At 40.7% G+C, this 20,351-nt stretch overlaps 1 protein-coding gene across 2 annotated transcripts in view; it reads left to right on the forward strand.

Annotated features, from left to right (window-relative positions):
• Nucleotides 1-19,168, forward strand: part of WWC1 (WW and C2 domain containing 1) — a 131,031-nt gene extending 111,863 nt beyond the window's left edge. For both annotated transcript variants that reach the window (XM_007071451.4, XM_037907894.2), the window contains 8 exons: nt 809-961; nt 1,260-1,360; nt 2,326-2,476; nt 4,788-4,952; nt 7,860-7,952; nt 8,978-9,208; nt 15,949-16,070; nt 16,617-19,168. In XM_007071451.4, the coding sequence (XP_007071513.2) occupies nt 809-961; nt 1,260-1,360; nt 2,326-2,476; nt 4,788-4,952; nt 7,860-7,952; nt 8,978-9,208; nt 15,949-16,070; nt 16,617-16,683 (1,083 nt within the window). In that variant the 3' untranslated portion in view covers nt 16,684-19,168. The remainder of the gene's footprint in view (nt 1-808; nt 962-1,259; nt 1,361-2,325; nt 2,477-4,787; nt 4,953-7,859; nt 7,953-8,977; nt 9,209-15,948; nt 16,071-16,616) is intronic.
• Nucleotides 19,169-20,351: the final 1,183 nt, after the last annotated feature.

Here is a 20,351-nt window from a genome sequence, read left to right on the forward strand (position 1 = left end):
GTTGGGAATCCCACCACACTTTTATGGTGTTCCTGCTTTGCTACCTTCACCTGTGAACCACACTTGGGCTTAAGAAACAGCCCCTGTATTCCAAACTGATTTTCCATCTGGTAGCGCACATGCTTATGTGCCTCGGTAAACTCCAGATTGGGCTGAATTTAATTGCAGGAAATCTGTGCAATATAAAATAAACTGTACTTAGCTAATGAATAGTGTCTACTCAAGCACAGGCCATATAAATTGTAACAGAATTGCAATATATTGTGCATATGCCATGATGTAGTAAAAGAAGACAAAATGAAGGTTCACAGTGGATCTAGGCTGAGTGGACACAAAAACAAGGGGAACCTTTTTAAATGATCAATCGCAAGCACCTACATCCGAAAGAGCAATTTGATGAGCCCTTAAATTAGAAAAGAATCCATCTCTTTTTAATTGTTGTCTTTTATTCTTGCTAATTGAAAGTGATTGCAAGTTACCATGGCCACAACATAATTGTTCATCATTCTTGACACTTATTTGCACGCAGCTGCTGAAGTGAATCTTTCTTGTGTACTGACCCTTGGAAGCCACCAACAATATGGTTCAATTTAATATCATCCAACCATCACCAAGATGATGTCTGAAATAGCGAGAGAGTGAAGATTAGTGGTGGTGGTGGTGGTGGTGGTTTTTCTCAGGGACAACTAAACCTTCAGCTCCCAAAGCCTTGGTTTTTGCTGCTACATATTTCTGCTGACATTTTATTGCTGCAGTCACTTCTTTCTGAGATGGCACTCACAACTCTTTTTTTTCTTGGTTCCAACAGGGTGGGGCACAAATTAGCCTTGCTGAAATATGTAGATCTGGAGAGAAGTCAACACGCTGGTACAACCTTCTTAGTTATAAATATCTTCAGAAGCAAAGCAGAAAACACAAACAAGGGGATATTTGTTCTGCAGTATCCTGCGCTGAAAAAACAGTAAGGACAAATGCTAAAAGGAAGCTTGCATAAACCTCCTCTATAATATATTACATTGCTGAGAAGAAATCAGGAGTTGTGTGATTCCATGGCATTCTTATATGTAAAAAATTTCATTATGATACTAAATGGGTCAATAAAACTAAAAGTTTGATTTAGGATGTAACTTTTTACCTGATTGATGGACCTTTTCCTATTTTTTTCTCAGGTTTATTGTGAGTATGGAACACTCACTCTGATAGCTGATGGGGTTTAGGAATGAATTCTGTCTTTAAATAAAGCCCTTTCCTCTATACAGGACTCTGTATCTGCACTGCTGGAACAGACTGCTGTTGAACTGGAAGCAGTAGAGAAGAAGCTGGAAGAAAGCAGAAGCACTTTAACTAGTGGAGAGAATTGGTAGGTGGCATCCTATTCTCTTATCATAGTATAAGAGTCTGTGGATTCTATGGGTTTGACACAGTGTTTCAGGTAAGGATGTCAATGAGTCAAAGTTTAATGTGATAATATGCAGACAAAGGTGCAATCGTGTAATATTGAAATGTGTCTAGTAGCTGATCAAAGTTCTTGAACTTTGCAAAAGATCATTTCTGGTATCTTTTTCTACATCAATAGAAACATGCTGTAGCCACTGAAACAGAAGAGCATGTGCCTGAGAATTGAGACTAGAGCTAATAAAAGTTAAAATTGGAAGAGATAAAATATATTAATCTGTGGCACATAGTGCTTGATGGACCTGTGAAATACCATAGCTTCAGTTCACAGGGATTTGCATGAGCTCTTTAATTGGCTGTGGATTACATGGTCAGTCCCACATTTCACTGAGTGTTACGTTCAAACAACCACAAAATTCAAAGCAAAACTTAGCATGAACCTTGGTGGGGAATCTACCAAAATGCATAATTGAGCTCAGGTTTCCCAAAAGATTCTCAAGAACATGTTGTTTAACATAATTCTAACTTTCAAACTGAGAGTACCTCAGTTTGGGGGAATCCCCGAGTCAGCCTCCTAAACCCACCATACAGTTGGACCAGCAGCACTAAGTCAAACCCAAATGGACCAGACCCAGTATACAGCTTGTGGCAGAAACTGAAGCAAATGTATTAAACCGTAGTCATCTCCTTACCATAGAATGAAAGACGAGAAAATTCCCTTTAACTGTTTCACTGCTGGTTCTTCCACTCCAACCGGCGTGCTTTTGTTATTCCCTTGTTCCATGGGACGTCATGAGATATCTGGTACAACTGGCAGCTCTAGAGGTTTTTTTGATCAGAGTACTTAGGACACCAACCAGCATCAAGGATGCTATGGGGGTATTGTCCCAGGTGGGTCCAGCCCAGTAACAGAAGCAGTTTATATGACAGGCAAGATGAGGAGGTTGCCGAGCAAGAAGAGCAGGATGGGAACAGTGACAATGAAGCAGAAGAGGAGGAAGAATTCTATGATGGAAAAACACTCTGGGAGGCGGAAGAGAATCCAGAATCCCAAGTGCATGCTGAGTCGGTAGCAGTAAAGGTAAAGCCCAGAGTAAATGTTGTCGCTTCCAAAAGGCTGATATTTAGTAAGATGAATTAAGCACTACATTGTTCATTATTATTATCGTCCCTAATTGCTGGTCTTGATGCGATTCCTTCTGTTTTTTGTTTTTTTGGAAAATTACATGGAGTGTTTTTCTGTTTCTTATAGCACCACAGCAAGCAGCATTTCAGGGGAAATAAGAGGCTTGGTGGAGTAATTATCATCCTGTGGGATGAAGGTTGTGGGGAAGGTGTTCCACTTGAATTTGGGAACGTTTCCTTTTATTTTGTTTTTGTTCTAATCACTGTAGCCCAAACAACTTATCACAGACCTATCAAATGAAAAGCAGACTTACTAACGCTAATGTGTTCATCTGCAAGAGTGCATGTACATATATATTGTGGCCATTCAGCCCTGCATTTACCAAAAACCTCCCGCGTGTGCATAAGCAAATCATGTCATTCAGATGCTTCCCTGTTCAGTTACCTGATTTACTCATGCAAATACAGGAGGCTTTTGTTGCAACAGGGGTGTACATTTGCATCAAATTCATCTTGAGGGGAAAGCCCATGAATTTGCATTTTTGGAGGAAAATTTGCTGCCACAGCTTCCAACATATAGCCCTCTAATGTTTTGTTTTGGACTACATACTTGTCATAGTCTGAATTGCTCGTCTCTTTCTACTGCTGCTTTGAAGTTTTACGATTTAAAAAGAGCTAAAAACAATTCTGAGTGGAACATCTTCATATTTCTTGATCTCATCCTTTTCCCTTTGTCTTATTCACTTGTGATAAGTTTTTTGTGGGCCCTGTGTTAATCATAGAATCGTAGGACTGGAAGGGAGCTGGAGAGGTCATCTAGACAAGTCCCCTGCACTCCTGGCAGGACTAAGTACTATCTGCTGCAAAGCTGACCAGGCCAATGTTGAATTAAGGAGAACTACGGCAATCACATGAAGTTTAAGATAGCTCTTACATTACAGTCAAACCTCAATTTTAAATAACACTACATTTATGAAATACCAGTTAATCCAAAATACCATGTCCCCTGGTCTTGGAAGCATTCTTCACCTAAGCACTGTCAGACAACATGATTAGCGCATGGGATCTCCTAATGTAATCCTGAATGATAGTACTATCTAATCACCACCTATTTACCTAATCAAGGGCCTGTTTTAATGCTCAGATTGCCTTGTCTCTGTCAGTTGCAGGTGTACAATAACAAAAAGGTGGTCTTTAATGGATAATCTAAATTTAAAGGCTCGATTTTTAATCTGCTACATTGGTGTAAATCTAAAAAGTTAGTGGAGTCACTCAGGATTTACACAGGTCACTTGCAACTGAGTCCATAGGAAATGATACAGTTGTTGAAATTACTCACAAGTTTGGAGAGGGCAGTACTACAGTGTATTGCATAAGGAGAGCCAAGAAAGAGACACAACTTTGTCTGCTCTAGATTGTAGTTTAATTCATGAAAAGTTGCTCTTTTCCATGTGAAAGTAGAAGTGGGATTTCAGGCTGAAACACAAAAGCAATTGTCATTGATAGTATGTTGGGGGGAGGCAGTTACAGGGATAAATAACAAAATGGTAAATATCATTATGCCACTGTATGAATCCATGATATATCCACATCTTGAATACTTCATTTAATTCTGGTCACCCCATCTCAAAAAATATATATTAGAAATGGAAAAGGTACATAAGAACATAACATAAAATGATTAAGGATGTGGAACAGGTTCCATAAGAGGAGAGACTAAAGAGACTGAGGCTGTTCAGCTTGGAAAAGAGATGACTAAGGGGGGATGTGATAGAGGTCTATAACATCATGAATGGTGTGGAGAAAGTGAATAAGGAACTGTTATTTACTCCTTCACATAACACAAGAATCAGGGGTCCCCCAATGAAATTAATAGACAGCAGGTTTACAATAAACAAAAGGAAGTATTTCCTCACACAACATACAGTCAATCTGTGAAACTCATTGCCAGGGGATTTTATGAAGGCCAAAACTGTAACTGGGTTAAAAAAAGAATTAGGTAAATTCATGGAAGATAAGTCCATCAGTGGCTGTTAGTCAAGATGGTCATGGATGCAACTGTATGCTCTGGGTGTCCCTAAGCTTTGGTTGCCAGATGCTGAGGCTGAACGACAAGGAATGGATCACTCGGTGATTGGCCTGTTCTGTTTATTCTCTTTAAAGCATCTGGCACTGCCACTGCTGGAAGACAGGATACTGGGTTAGATGGACTATTGGTATGACCCAGTATAGCCATTCTTATGTTTATTAAAGTGTATTTCTTTCAGGTGGATAAAGAGACAAACACTGAGAGCCTTGCACAATCTTCTACTGTAGTTCGTCCAAAAGAGAAAAAAGCAGCTAACCCCCCACAAACTCAATTTGTCAGAAGTAGCACCATAATCCGCTCCAAAACATTTTCGCCAGGACCACAGAGTCAGTACATCTGCCGGGTAAGGAATCCACGTCCGCAGACTTTGTTGTAAATGTTTTTCCTGAGTGACTGCACAGTATCTTTAGTTCATCTGATAATACACTGCACTGATGGGAGAGTATATAGCATCCTCAGTGACCCTGAACTTCAGTGGGAGTTGAGGGTACAGCACCCTTTCTTGACATTGTACATCAGAAGACCACAGAGCATTTCACACCTGTTAAGTAAACCTCACAATGGGAAGTGATAGTGGAATCACTACACACTCCTGAAAGGCAGCTATTTTAGCAGTTGTACCACAGCAGCACAATACAGTGGCTTAGGGCAGGAAGTGTAGAGAGAATGAATATAATTAAAATGCTAGCATGACTTTAGGTAGGATTAAGATAATTACCCAAATTGGAACTTGGCTGTGATAGTGGTTTTAGCACCTGCAAAGGTTCTTTAATAAACTAAGTGGTCAGAACCTCACTTTGCCATCTTTGTAGGAGATGTCACTTCAGTAGCATGATACCCCTGACACCATGCTAGAACGTTAGTGACTGACATTACAGAAAGCACAGTTGTCTTGTCAACACCAAGTTAATTAGCCACTGATCTGTAACAGTCTGGGGTAGGCAGCTTCCAGAGGGCAAGAGCAACACACCTCTGGACAGGTATTGCCTCATATCCTGGCAGTGAAGGACCAGAACGCAGCTCCAGAAATGTGGCATTTCTTATACAGAAGTTCTGGACCCACTGCTGGTCATCCCATGTCTGTGTGATGTAGTCCCACTGCTCTGTGCTTATGGTCCTGGTCTAGAACTGTCACTCAGTATAGGGAGATTCCTCTGCCATTAGAAACTGGATCAGCTATCTTCAGTCCTCCATCTCTGTGGACTGCTTGCACATCTTGCTTAAAGCACACTGCTGTATTTTGTGGCACTAAGCCCTTGCCAAGTGCCTGCCACCACATCTCATGCCCTGGTTCTTCCTCTTCTTGCCAAAATAAGTTGCATTAGTGCCAACATTTGGTACAGAGTCATTGCTCTGACATGGACCATGACTTGCCACTGGTTGGAATGAAGGCTCCAGACAGAAATCTGAGACATGTCAAACGAGAACTGGGTCAATTTGGGTGAGTTAAAATAAATAACAATTACTAATTAAAGTGTAGCACATATGTCAGCCAAGAATCTCAATGTCTTACCAAGGTAGGCAATTAATTTTACAAGTGAGGAATATGAGGCATAGACAGATTAAGTAACTTGCCTTAGATCACAGAGTGAGGAATGACAGTTCAGAATAGCACCTTGTCTAATCCTTAGGCCCCTTTTGTAACCAGAGGCAGCCTTGCTGCATTTAATGCTGCTTAAAGGTGGATATTAGGGTTATCATCAGACAGAGATGCTGTAAGTGTCTGACTAGTGTTTATCTCCTCTAAAATCAAAGGTCATGATGGAAATCAGAAAGCAGAGAACGACTAACTTCAATTAGCAGCACTGAGGGAGCGTGAAAGACTCCACGGTGCTGTGTGTGACACTAATTGAACGATCTGTGTACTGACTGAGGATGTCAGTGCCACCTCTTTGATTCAGTGTTTATTCATAATTAATTAGTTCCAGGATTGAGGATCAGGATAGACTATAAATAACTCCTTTAGTTTCAACCAGTGTAGAATACAAGTAAATGCTGTCAGGAAACTGTTTTTGTGACGTACGTGCTGGTCTAACTGAGGATTGAGGTGCTCTAGTAGAACATCAAGGGCTGCCTAACACTGAGTGCAGCAAAACAGTCCTTGGAAAAACCTGCGTATCCAGTTCAGACAAAATCAGGCTCACAGGTGAACTGTTTTGCCTTTGCTTTAGCTGTGAGCTTAATTCTCTTCACGACAGTCTAGATCTTTGAATTGTATCTTCTCTTTGGCCTCTGAGCATTGAGCCATACAATAAATAACACTCAACAGGACATTTAGGCATACCAAGGAATATTCATGTCTCAGGGCACTGGAAGGTACATGGCCCAGGGCTCAGTGGTTTCAGTATTCAAGGGATGCCTAGACCTTACTCCAGATGCATATCCTGGAGTACAGTAAATTAATGCTCATATCAAATGGAACATTTAACATCACAGTTGTGCATAATAGGTACAACCTTGTGATGCCAACCTGCACCTTCTCAGTGGTAGCATCATATCCTGGAGCTCCCTAGCATGCAGGAGGCACATGCCTGCTCCTCCAGCCCTTGGATTTCTGCATGTGCTCTCCTGAATGCCTGGCCCAAAGGTTCACAAGGAGAGAATTGTCCCTACGCTTGGATTATGATTGTGTCCAGCCACTATGGAAGTAGCACAAAGAAAAGAGGTTTCTTGCTCTGCGTTGCCAGGAACAATCTGACCCCAAATATATAAAATGCTGCAAAAAAACCCTGAAAAAAGTCAAGGTATTCACATGCCACACTAAGTTAGCTTCATATATAGAAATAGTTTGTTTGAAAAGGAAAAAAAAATACTTAATCCTTCTCCAATGTTATGCTCTTCTTATTCATAGAAGTTACGGATGGAAATGACTTAATCCCCAGCCAATGCAACATTGTTCATTACATCTTATTTTTTTAGTCTCGTCTGACCTAGTTATTGCTGTTGAGTAGGGGAAGGGGACTGTGTTGTGACCTGTGCAGTGTTCTAACGAAAAGTGATGGTATCTTCCAACCTCTTCTCAAACAGCACCATTGAAATACAGAGGGGAGGAGGCCAGGAAAGGACAGTGGCCAAGGAAAAACAGCCGGATTTGGGCACCGGGTGGGTTTCATTGCACTGTTACATGTGACTGTCTCAGATAATTCTCAGTCCATGGCTTTCTATAAATGTCGGCAACTCTGTGGGCTCATTCATAATAGCCTTCCACTGCATGCTTGTTTTATAACAATTACTTCTGTCTCTTTTTCAGCTAAATCGCAGTGATAGTGACAGTTCAACACTGTCTAAGAAACCACCCTTCGTTCGGAATGCTATGGAGAGGCGAAGTGTCAGAATGAAGCGGGTAAAAACTTCACCTACAAATTTTTCCCCTTAGCTGGCATTTAAGAAAACAAGCGTGTTCTTAAAGCATTGGTTTGTGAGTTACCAATATGTAATTCAGGTTAATTTCAGATATAAACCGCCTGTCTTCATGTGCTCATAGCATTAAAAAAAAAATTCTCCATTTTGGCAGAAATATTCTTACTAGTCTGTCAGAAGGTGACATATGTCTGCTCCCTTGAGTTACTAGAACTCCCACTTTGAAAAATTATTTCTCACAATATTTCCTTCCAAACAGAACTCAAAAATAGCTAAATTTTTAAATGTGGCTTGTAAATTATGCTCTCATTGGCTCATGTTCATGCCAAAGGAATTGGTGGGATAGCTAATTTGTAAGCATTTGAAAATCACTTTTTCAGATGCACGTTGAAACTTAACAGTGCTTAATGAAGCTCCACAGCCATTAGTGACATCATTGTGCACGTTCTTCTATGATGTGAATGGGGTGGAATTGGGCTGCTGTCCTTAGGCGACCACTGAAACATTTTGCATGAGGCAGACTGTAACTGTCTGATTGAAATACTCACCTTTTCACTCCTGGACACTAATGTGCCTGATATTGGGGGCAGGAGAAAATCCACTGGTGTGAAACCAGTGCTAATATGTTGTTTTGCAGCATTCTGCAATATTCTGATAATTGAGGTGTAAGTATTAAAGTAAAATTATATTCTGAGTAATGGTGTAAGGAAGACACTCCTCATTTCAGCCCATTGTCAGCTAAGTACAGAAGCCCATGGCTTACTTTGGATATCACTAGTGTTGATGGAAGCTGCAGCATGGGCAAGCTTACTTATAAGACTTTGCTAGACTGTGAAACTGCAAATTCGGGTGAGCAGCCACTTTGCAAAAGCAGCATTACCAGAGATGTTGCCTTTCATCTCCAGAACATTGTGCGTTTGAGAAGGAAGTGGTCATCGCACATATTCAGACCAAATGGGAACAGTTTGACACTTTTTTTATTCTACTCATAAATCCCTTCTGTTCCAGCCTTCAGTTAAGTCCTTTGGTGCAGAGCGTCTAATCCGAACTTCACTAGACCTGGAGTTAGACCTGCAGGCTTCAAGGACCTGGCACAATCAGTTAGTGCAAGAGATCTCTGTACTGAAAGAACTGAAAGAACAGTTAGAACAAGCTCAAGGTCAAGGTGAAAAAGAGCTGCCACAATGGGTAAAGGATGATGAGAGATTCCGGCTTTGGCTGCGACATGTTGAAAAACGGGTAAGTAATTCTGACTGGGTTTTTGTTAATATGTTTAGTCAAACACATTTTCCCAATCCTCTAGAGACCAGAATGTTCAAATCTTTAGTACTGCTACATTCCAAATCTTTCCCCTTTTAAATAAACCTATTTTTTGGAGCTTTGTATTGGAGCTTCTGTTTTATTAACTTTACATACTGACAGATAATTAGAATTGTAGCCCTTGCAAATGCAGGAGTCCTTTCCTACAATTTGAATTCCACTGTCACGTTTCATTGGATGCAAGGCCAGGCGCAGGAGGAGTCTGTGACGGGTTCCTCCCTGGGGTGCCACCTGGAACTGGGGTACCACTGAGGCCTCTGACTCACCAGCCAGGGCTCTCTCTCACACTGTGTTGTTGTGACAAGCTGCAGACCCGCTCCTGGTCCTACACTTCCACCAGCATTCACACAAGTAGGGACACACCCAGCTGCAGTTACATACTGGGCTGACCAGCCACTGCACAAACCAACAATAGAGACACTACAGCCAAAATAACCACCAGCTTCCCAGTCTAGGACCCCAGAGCTGTACCGTCCTGCCCTGGTCAAAACCCTGACCAGTATGAATTTATTATCCAGTTCACCTCCCCCTTACTGTGGAGAGGAAATGCAACAGCCTTTGCCCCTTGAGCTAAGATTTCCAAGAACTTCATTCAGACTCACTGGTTTAGATAAAGCAAAAACAAGTTTATTAACTACAAAAGATTTTAAGTGCTAGCAAACAGATCAAAGCAGATTACCTAGTAAATAAACAAAAACTCAAACTAAGCTTAACATAGTAGAAGGATAGGATTTGAATTAACAATCTCTCACCCTCACTGATGATACAAGCAGGCTTGCAGATACTTAAGGAACAAGCTCCACTTGCTTTGCAGCTTGGGATCCCCAGGTTTTCATACACAGGCTAGAAATCCCTTTAGCCTGGGTCCAGCATGTACCCCAGTTCAGCCTTTTGTTCCTTAGGTGTTTCCAGGAGTTTTCTTGTGTGGGGACTAAACAACAACAGATGATGTCACTCCCTGCCTTATATAGCTTTAGCATATGGTGAGACCCCTTTGTCCCAAACTCAGTTTGTGGAACAACACTGGTATCCAAGATGTAGTTCCGTGTCATGTGGCCTGGTCACATGCCCTTGAATACCTTGCTGAGTCATGGTAGCCATTACTTACAGGCTGTCTGGAGCCTTCTCAAGAAGGCTCACCCAATGGGAGATAAGCTTCTCCTAAGGCCAGTTGTTCTTCCTAATGGCCCATTACCTTGAACAGGCCCTTCACAGCCAGCTGTCTAGACTGGAAGCATTTGGCCTAGTGGGTATCACCCAGGTGTGACTACATGTGAAATACAGATACATAGTCAATATTCATAACTTCAGATACAAAAATGATACATGCATACAAATAGAATAATTATATTTAGCACATCATAACTTTTCCAATGACACCGCACATTACCAGTCTTGTACAAAATTCATTCTAATTATGCCATAATCATATCATAATAATATCAATATGGAGTACAATGTCACAGAGTCATTGGCTCCAAGTGGTTCCTGCATGTAGAAGGATAGTACCGATTGGCTACTCCTTTCTTTTGGCTAGCTCCGTTCTTTTCAAAGCCCAGTGGCAGTCTTGGAAAGCAGTGATGAGAGAGAATCTGTAACTTAATGTACAGACTGAATTTTCATAAATGGTCTTTATCAGGCACACACAAGAGTTGCATGCTGTGGGGAAAGTCTGTTTCATGCACCAAGAAGAAGTATGTTGAGATCACAATTTTGGGGGCTGTGACCTTTGTTAGTGGGGGAATGAGTGCCCAGACCATTAGGGAGGGAGGTACTAGAATGTCTCAGTAAAAATTGGGTCTTCTGGATTATCTGCTTGTTGGTTAATAAAATGATATTCTGTTTTGCCTTCTCTGAATCTGTGTGTATTGATGGATTATAAAATGCTGTAATATGTTCAAAGTACTATAAACAGCCTTCTAGAAAAATCTGAGGGTTCTAGAAGTCCATGGTTACAAGACGCTGTAGGATTTAATCCACAAACTCTGCTGACTATCCTGGGCCCAGTTCTTCTGCACTTACTTATGGTATCATTGGAACTCCTTGCAGAACATGGTACTATTTGGTGGAAGGGCTTGTTTACATGCAGACTTTCATAGACTTTACTGCTTTAACGATACCAGTAGAAATTGTACTTGTAACCAAAGTAGTTTTAGTAAAAAACCTGTGTGTAGACTAGGCCTAAGTGCTTTAGAATAAGGTCCTCTGCTATTAAACATGCATAATTAATGCAAAAGTCAGAGCTCTTATCTATCTGGATTTCAGTAAGGCATTTGATACAGTTCCACATGGGACATTATTAGTTAAATTGAAGATGGGAATTAATATGAGAAGTGAAAGGTAGAAAAGGGACTAGTTAAAGGAGAGACTACAATGGGTCATACTGAAAGATGAACTGTCAGGCTAGAGGGAGGTTGTGACGGGTTGGATCACAGAAACCCCCTTGGGGCTGCCAACTGATGTCCCAAGACTACTTCTGCCCCTGCTTTCCCTGCCAGCTTGGGACTCCAGCACCCTGTCTTGTTGAGCCAGAACCGCCAGTCTGCTCCAACACAGACCCAGGGTCTGAACTATGTGCCCCAAAGCTGCAGACTTAATTGAAAGCAGCTTAAGAAGTGTTCCCATCTTTAATACTCAGATGCCCAACTCCCAATGGGGTCCAAACCCCAAATCTGTTTTCCATGTATAAAGGGTAAACTCATAAATTCTTCGCCCTCTATGACACTGAGAGAGAGAGATATGCACAGCTGTTTGCCACCCCCCACCCCCACCCCCAGGTATTAATACATACTCTGGGTTAATTAATAAGTAAAAAGTGATTTTAATAAATACAGAAAGTAGGATTTAAGTGATTCCAGTTAATAGCAGACAGAACAAAATGAATTACCAAGCAAAATAAAATAGAACACACAAGTCTAGATCTAATACCATAAGAAAACTGAATACAGATAAAAACCTCATCCTTAGAGGAATCCCAGTAAGCTTCCTTTTACAGACTAATCTCCTTCTAGTCTGGGTCCAGCAATTACTCACACACCCTGTAGTTACTGTCCTTTGTTCCAGTTTCTTTCAGGTATCCTTGGGGGTGGAGAGACTATCTCTTTAGCCAGCTGAAGACAAAATGGAGGGGTCTTCCATGGGCTTAAATAGACTTTCTCTTGTGGGTGGAGACCCCCTCCTCTCTCCTATGCAAAGTCCAGCTCCAAGATGGAGTTTTGGAGTCACATGGGCAAGTCACATGTCCATGCATGACTCAGTTTTTACAGGCAGCAGCCATTGTTTACATGCTACCTTGAATGTCCTCAGGTAGACTTCTTATGTGGATTGGAGCCTTCCAAGATCCATTGTGCATTAAGTGATTCTTGATTGTGCACTTAACTTGCAAATTCCTTTCTAAAGAAGCTGACCAAATGCCTTACTAAGGTTATTTAAAATCAGACAAGTATACAGCCAGTATTCATAACTTCGAATACAATAATGACACATGCATACAAATAGGACGAATAGATTCAGTAGGTCATAACCTTTACAGAGATATGTTACATGGCATATGTAGCATAAAACATACTCCAGTTATGTCATATATACATTCACAAGCATATTTCCACAAAGCCTTATGGGGGGCACCATGCCAGAGGTTACTAGTAGCGTTCCTCAGGGATTGGTCTTGGGACTGATCTTAGTTAACGTTTTTATTATTGACCTTGGCACAAAAAGTGGGAGGGTGCTAATAACATTTGCAGATAAGACCAAGTTGGGAGGTATTGCCAATGCAGATGAGGACCAGAATATAATACAAGAAGATCTTGACGACCTCGTAAACTTGAGTAATAGAAATACGATGAAATGTAATAGTGCACAGTGCAAGGCCATGCATGTAGGGACTAACAAGAATTTTTGCTATAAACTGGGGATGCATCAGTTGGAAGTGACAGAGGAGGAGAAAGACCTGGATGTATTGGTTAATCACAGGATGACAATGGGCCACCAGTGTGATGTGGCCATGCAAAAGGCTAATGCAATCTTAGGATGCATCAGGCAAGGTATTTCCGGTACAGATAGGGAAGAATTAGTAACATTATACAAGGCACTGGGGAGACCTCATCTGGGATACTGTGTGCAGTTCTGGTCTCCCATGTTAAAGAATGATGAATTAAAACTGGAACAAGTGCAGAGAAGGGCTACTAGGATGATCCGAGGCATGGAAAACCTACCTTATGAGCTTGACTTGTTTAGCCTAACCAAACAAAAGCTGAGGGGAGATATGATTGCTCTTTATAAGTACATCAGAGGGATGAATACTAGGGAAGGAAGGAGAGGAGTTATTTAAGTTAAGTGCCAATGTGAGCACAAGAACAAATGGATATAAATTGGCTATCAACAAGTTTAGACTTGAAATTGGACAAAGGTTTCTAACCAACTAAACCTAACTGGCTTCAAGACTGAGCTTGATAAGGTTATGGAGGGGATGCTATGATGAGACTGCCTACAATGGCACGTAGCTGATCTGCGACTGCTAGCAGCAAATATCTCCAATGGCTGGTGAAGGGACACTAACTGAAGAGGGCTCTGAGAAATTTTTCCAAGATGTCTGGTCAGAGGATCTTGCCCACATGCTCAGGGTCTAACTGATCATCATATTTGAGGTCGGCAGGGAATTTTTCCCTGGATCAGATTGGCTCAAGATTTTTCATCTTCCTCTGCAGCATGGGGCATGGGTCACTTGTAGGTTTAAACTAATGTAAATGGTGGATTTTCTGTAGCTTGAAGTCTTTACATCATGATTTGAGGACTTCAGTAACTCAGCCAGAGGTTATGAGTCTATTACAGGAGTGGGTGAGTGAGGTCCTGCAATGTGCAGGAGATCTAACTAGATGATTATGATGGTCCCTTCTGACTTAAAGTCTATGAGTCTGTGTGTAACCCCTAACAGAAGTGGCAACTTGTTTTAGTTTTCCCGCTTAACCTTGCAGTTGCAGATCTCTATTATAAGCATAAGCAAACAGCGTGCTAGTCACTTTGGTTTTCAAATATCTAGTGAAACTAAATAAGCTTACACTAGAATACAAGTTGCTCTGTCACTTGGCATTTGTCTTTGAAATGCATAAATAAATGGGTCTTGTGATTCAAGCTTGGGAATGATATAATCTCCTTTGAGAGAAATCAGTAACAAGATTGGCTATTAAACTGGTAGAAAAAGGCAACCTCACATTCTTCTTCGAACTTGGTCACAGCTTCTGTCATACTTTGGCTGACTAGAAAACCAAACCAGAGGATAGTGAAAGATGACAGACAACTTGACTGATGTTTATGTAGTTTCAATATTCATCTTATAACAATTGTGCTTTCAGAAAACATTGGGTATAAAAGAAACATCAGGCACTAACTAAAACTTTTCAACAAGTATTCATTTTGGTTTTAGATCATTAGAATGGAAATCCCAGGCGTCCTACCTTATGTCAAAAGGAAATGATTTGGGAATATTAATTATGCAGGATTCCCAGTTGGCCATAGCAGAAAATATCTTTTTTCCCCAGATTATTAAAACTGCATTTTATTTGACAGTTCTGAAAGCATCTACCATCAAGGAGTGGGTTAAATGGCAGTGATGAAAAGGATGCTGATAACTGGAAACACTAAAGATTATTGCACAAAACAATTTTTTCTCTTTCTGAAAGTTGCCTTTCTGTTCAAAATGCATTCCTTTTCTCTCTGGAGAGTCTAAAAATAAAATTCAGTGCTTCAAAAAGAATGGAATTTATAGATAAGGTGGGGGAAGCTTCAGGAATGACTGAATAGCCCGAAGTAGAGGTAATAGCAAAGTGGGCCGCTTTCTGACATATTTCACAAAAAATGGGATTGTTCTTTATTTGATTATGATAATCCCTTTGATGATAGACTTCTAATTGTTAGCTAAACTTTCAACTTTTTTTCTTTATCTTAACTAGTTCCTCAGGTTAGTCCAGAGGGAGAGCATCTGGAGGCATACTGCTTTTACCCTCTTTCATAAGAAAGGCACGCATCTCATCCCTCTTATACTTCAGCTTCATAATCTTGTAAATGCCACGTTAAACACACACACACATTGTGCCATTGGCTTATATTATTCCTTCTGCAAGAAGTTCACCCAGGTGCTCAGGGCTCCGTCTACACCACACAGACTTTGCAGGGGTCCCTATGCTGGAACTGAGGCAGACAGGATTGATGTGCAGGGGGGCTTTTCCATCTGCTGTGCAAGGGTTTCATTCTGGCTTTGAACAGGCTGGCATGCAGGGGGCTTTTGGGGTTGAGCTGCTGAGGGTACTGCTAGATGCTCATTGAAGCTGATCCGCTGGCCTCAAACCCCAGACAGAGGGGTTGCCCAGGGGTCAGCAGCCACAGTTCCAGCCAATAGGCTAGAATAGACATTGCAGAAGGGCTGCATTGTGTTCACAATGAATGGGCATATTAGAGGTGGAAAACTCCTGCTAAATCTTATTCCAGCTTCTATGGTTTATGGCCCCAAATAGTTGATCTCACCAGAATGCCTTTATTTCTCTCCTTTAACATACAAATGAAATAACCTTTTTAGTGTGACATGAGCTTGTTGGTTTAGGGAAGAATCAATTGGTATCTTCTATATTGTACATAAGGTTTCACTCTCTTCATCACTCAATTAGGTCGAGAAAACAGAACACAAGTGTGAGCTGAAAGCGGATAAAATGATGAGAGCAGCTGCCAAGGATGTACACAGGCTGCGAGGACAGAGTCGTAAGGAGCCCCTGGAGGTACAATCATTCAGGTAGGAATGTCTCTAAAGAGGAGAAAGTTATTGCTGCAAAATTTTCTTTTGCATAACTTCACTTCACCATGAATTTAAGTGTCCTTTACAAAAGACTGTTACTGTGCTGCCTGAGTTAGAGAGATTTGCATTTTTTTATGCAAGACTAAAATCCTGCGCTCATTTAAATCCACAGAATTCATGTTGATTTCAATGAGAACAGGCCTGGATCCCAATATTTTCTTTATCAGGCAGTAGTACAATGCTGCTTGTCTATCCCTTTAAGAAATGAATCACCTATGGCTGTCTTATTGTAACACACTTGTGAGACCTAAAATGGTATGATAGTAGCAAAGTGATGCTTTTTTGTAACAAGTACAGTTTTGTTAGTTTTACTGTAACCACTTACAATGCCTGTCTCTGAAATGTAAGTAAGAGGCGTGTTGTGAAGCATGGGGCTTTTCTTTTTGTGTATTAGTTGCCTGGGCAGTCTTTCTTCTCTTAGGATGTCCAAATCTCTGGTGGATTCTTTATTGTATTAACAACTGATGGTGGTCTTCTTTTTAGAGAGAAGATGGCATTTTTCACACGACCGAGGATAGACATTCCAACCCTCTCTGCAGATGATGTTTAATCACCATAAAGTATTTGTTTTCCCTGACCATTCCATAAATACAGTTTGGTTTTGCTGAAGTTATTTATGTGGTATTATGAAGGTACCAAGTCATTTGTACATTAGAGCTTTTGTCGGTTTTTTAATGTCTAAAGACTTTTTTAGTTTTGTTCTATCATTAGAAAAACCAGCATTAAAGTGACAAGATTGTATAGTTTGTATATTTAGGAATGTATTTTTGGGAAAGAATTTTAAATAAGAACAAATGCAGCCTGAAGTGCTGTTCTTAAATAATATTCTATTTAGACTTATTTTGTACAGCTCTACCTTTTAGAGGTTTTACTGCAATAAAATAAATCTGAAGGAACCTCACTGCTATGTTCTATGGCTATAACACATCAAACTCTTCCTAGTTAATATTGTGTTCAATATAGAGAATGCAGGGAACCATTTTTTTATTCTGAAGTGCTGTGAATGAATACTCTGAGCTGTGAAGTGTTTGCATTTCCTGCTAGGTCATAAAAATGGGTGTAGAGTTGAAATACTTGCACTTTTTTGAGATTTGTACTTTCAGCTCATGTTTATAATGGATCTGTTTGTTTAACAAGTTCCAAAAGCCCATTGAAACCACTGCTGTAGGAGGAGGGCTGCATGGAACACGAGTCAATTTTAGGTTTTTTTTTTTTAAATAAAGTGAGCTTTCTGGATGAACTTACCTTTTTTCTCTTTTTTGTTTTTTTAATACTATTCCCATCAAGTGGGGCACAGCTAACGCATTCCTTTTCTAATCCACTAACCTGGGATAGCTATTCTATCATTTTTAAACTCTATTTTCAGAGTATTTTTTAGCAAGTAACTCAGTGGGACTTAGGCTCCACAGTCATTCAGGTGCTTTTAAAGATTTTTGTCCTTACATATAAAGAGAAGACCCTACAGTTGCTTAGGAATATTTTATTACTTATTTTTCTACAGTTTAAAATAATAATAACAATGCAGAAAAAGCAACTAATATATGTACACAAATATACAAAGAAAACGTGTGAAAGCACCAGTGTTTAAGCACCCCGTCTTTTCTAGCACATCCCAAATTGATTTGCATGATATACTTGACAGCTTTGTCACTAATTCATCTCTGCAGACAGTTTAGTCTTTAATGCATGTGTGACTCTGAGCCCAGCTTTTAGGTGTGGGTGTTCAATCCACATACGGGTGTTTCTAAGAACTGAACTGCTCAGTTTATTTTATGCCCAAGTGCCAATTGGACCATTCAAATGGCAAGTCTGGATCCATTTTATCAAGAGATTGTGCTTTCCATAGTATTAGAAATACTATTTATTTTTCTTGCACTCCCGTAGATTGAACTCCCCCTCACAAAATTTAATTGTATGCATTCCTTTGGATCATTAATTTGTTTGGGGCTTTTGGTAGCTGAACACGTGCTCCACAGAATAGAGCACTGGCAGTTTTATATGATACAAAAAATACTTAAGTGAGTAAACTTACACCCTCTGTTCTACAAAAATGGACTGTTCTAAGTAAATAAGACTCTCTGCAGATTGAGGGCACTACATACTAATATATATGAAGGGCCACAGTTAACCCCTGTGTGAGAAGGTGTAACTCTGCTGAAGTCATAGAGCTGCACCCCGGTGCTGAATTTGACCCAGTATTGTACTACAAAGAATCCAATTCAAATTTTTAGCCGTACAAGTTGCACTGTTTTGTAGGAGTGGGAAACCCCCCCCCTCATCATTTTAGGGCCTGATCAAAGTCCCATTAAATTCAATGGAGTCTTTCCATTAATTTTAATGGGAGTTATATCAGGCCCTCTGCCAGGTCAATACAATGCATTTCACTTCTCAGATTTGTTGTTGGCTGTTTGTAAAAGATTATTTTATGTCAAATAATGGATTTCCAGTCAGTAAAAATAAACTATGAAACTTGGTGTATTGCTGCTAAAATCAAAAAGCTCTTAAAATCTTATAATTTTGTAGTAAATTACCTAGTATTGAGTACTTGAATGATGCTGCTTTAAAAAATATCTACCATATTACTGTACGCTACAGAATTATGAAAAGGAGATGTGACTACTTTGTCCAGAATTACTGTAATTGATAGCTAAGTTTTCATCAAACTACTAGCCGCTTTGTTATATAATATTTGGGTAATTTAACTTTGAAAATGCTGATTTGAATGGTTTTTATTGTGCTAATTCTTTATTTTCTCAAACACTTCTAACCTTTCCAAACCACCTTTATAGTTATGACTCTACTATGGTGGGGTGGAATTGGGGAGAGAATGCAATTAAGTCCAGAATAAAGACTAAATTACATTAGTCTCTGTCCATTAAAGCTGACAAATACTTTTAAAATGCAGGTCTTTGGATGTATATACTATTTTTCTATGTATGAAACATTTTAATAGGCAACAACTATACATTTTTATCCTATGTATACTGTAATGGTTTTGTCAGAATTAATGGTAATTAAAAAATATTACAAAATTACATAGTTGGTCTACACACTTGTATGTTTGGGGTGGGAATAGGGGATATTTCAGAACTAACTTTAAGTTACAGTCATGGCAGAGTCAGCCATGGAGGCAGTGTCACTAGACACTGGGCAGAGTCAGCCAGGGTGGCATGAGGCCAAGGGAGCAAGGGAAAAGGGTGGGAAACAGGCTGGGAAGGTGGTGTGAACACCATCTTCAGTGATATTATTGACCCGCTGGGAGGATTTGAGGACTGGTACTGGCCCTAAGGTAAATTGAGTTTGAGACCCCAGTTTATACCTTTTGGAGCAGAGACCCCTGCCGTGAGCAGTGAGGTGGAAGAAGAGGAGGAGAGGGAAGATGCAGCAGGGGGTTCAAGCTCAGACCTGTTCAAGACTCCATCACAGTCTAGCCTAGTGGTCTCCAAACTTTTTATTGTCATGGCTCCCCCTTACCGATAATGTAATCTGTCGGTGTTCCCCCCAAACTTCCAGGAACTGAGATTGGGGCTGGAGCTGTGGCTGGGGTCGTAGCCTGGAGCGGAGCTATGGCCAGGAGCCAGGCCTCAGCTGGGGCTGGAGCAAAGTTGGGTAGCGCTCCCTCCCTGCCCACCATGGCAGCTGGCCCCAACCCTGCCACATCCCCATGAACATTCCTCCGTGGCCCCCTGGGAGGGAGTGTCCTACAGTTTGGGGACCACTGATCTAGCCAGTCCCACCAGACAAGCACAGATGAGCCCAAAGAAGGGAAAGGGACCTTGGATAAATGTGTGCATACATTTTTCCTTGCAGGGTTTAAATTAAAAGATAACACCTAGCCCATCCCCCCGTTAACAAACACAGGTATTGACTTCTCATTGTTTTACTTGTTTGAGAAGAGATGTAAGTACAACATGTAGCAGTAGAGTTGGCATCTGTTTTTCATTCTGCTGTTGGGTTAGGCTGGGGGAGTGCGAGGGAGAGCTATGTAGAGCATCGTATTTATGCATATAGGGATGTCTCCTGTATTCTCAATGAAATTTCAGAGAGATACTCTGCAATCCTCTCCCAAAGGTTTCTAGGGATGGTTCCCTTATTTCTTCCTTTGTGGTATGACACTATCCCATGCCATTCCATGGTAAGACTGGCTAACACAAATGTAGTTAACAGGTTAGTGGTATATGGGCTCAGGTGGCTTCCTGGTGCCAACAGCAGCTATGT

This window comes from Chelonia mydas, chromosome 8 (assembly GCF_015237465.2).
Source record: "Chelonia mydas isolate rCheMyd1 chromosome 8, rCheMyd1.pri.v2, whole genome shotgun sequence".
Lineage (NCBI taxonomy): Eukaryota > Metazoa > Chordata > Testudines > Cheloniidae > Chelonia > Chelonia mydas.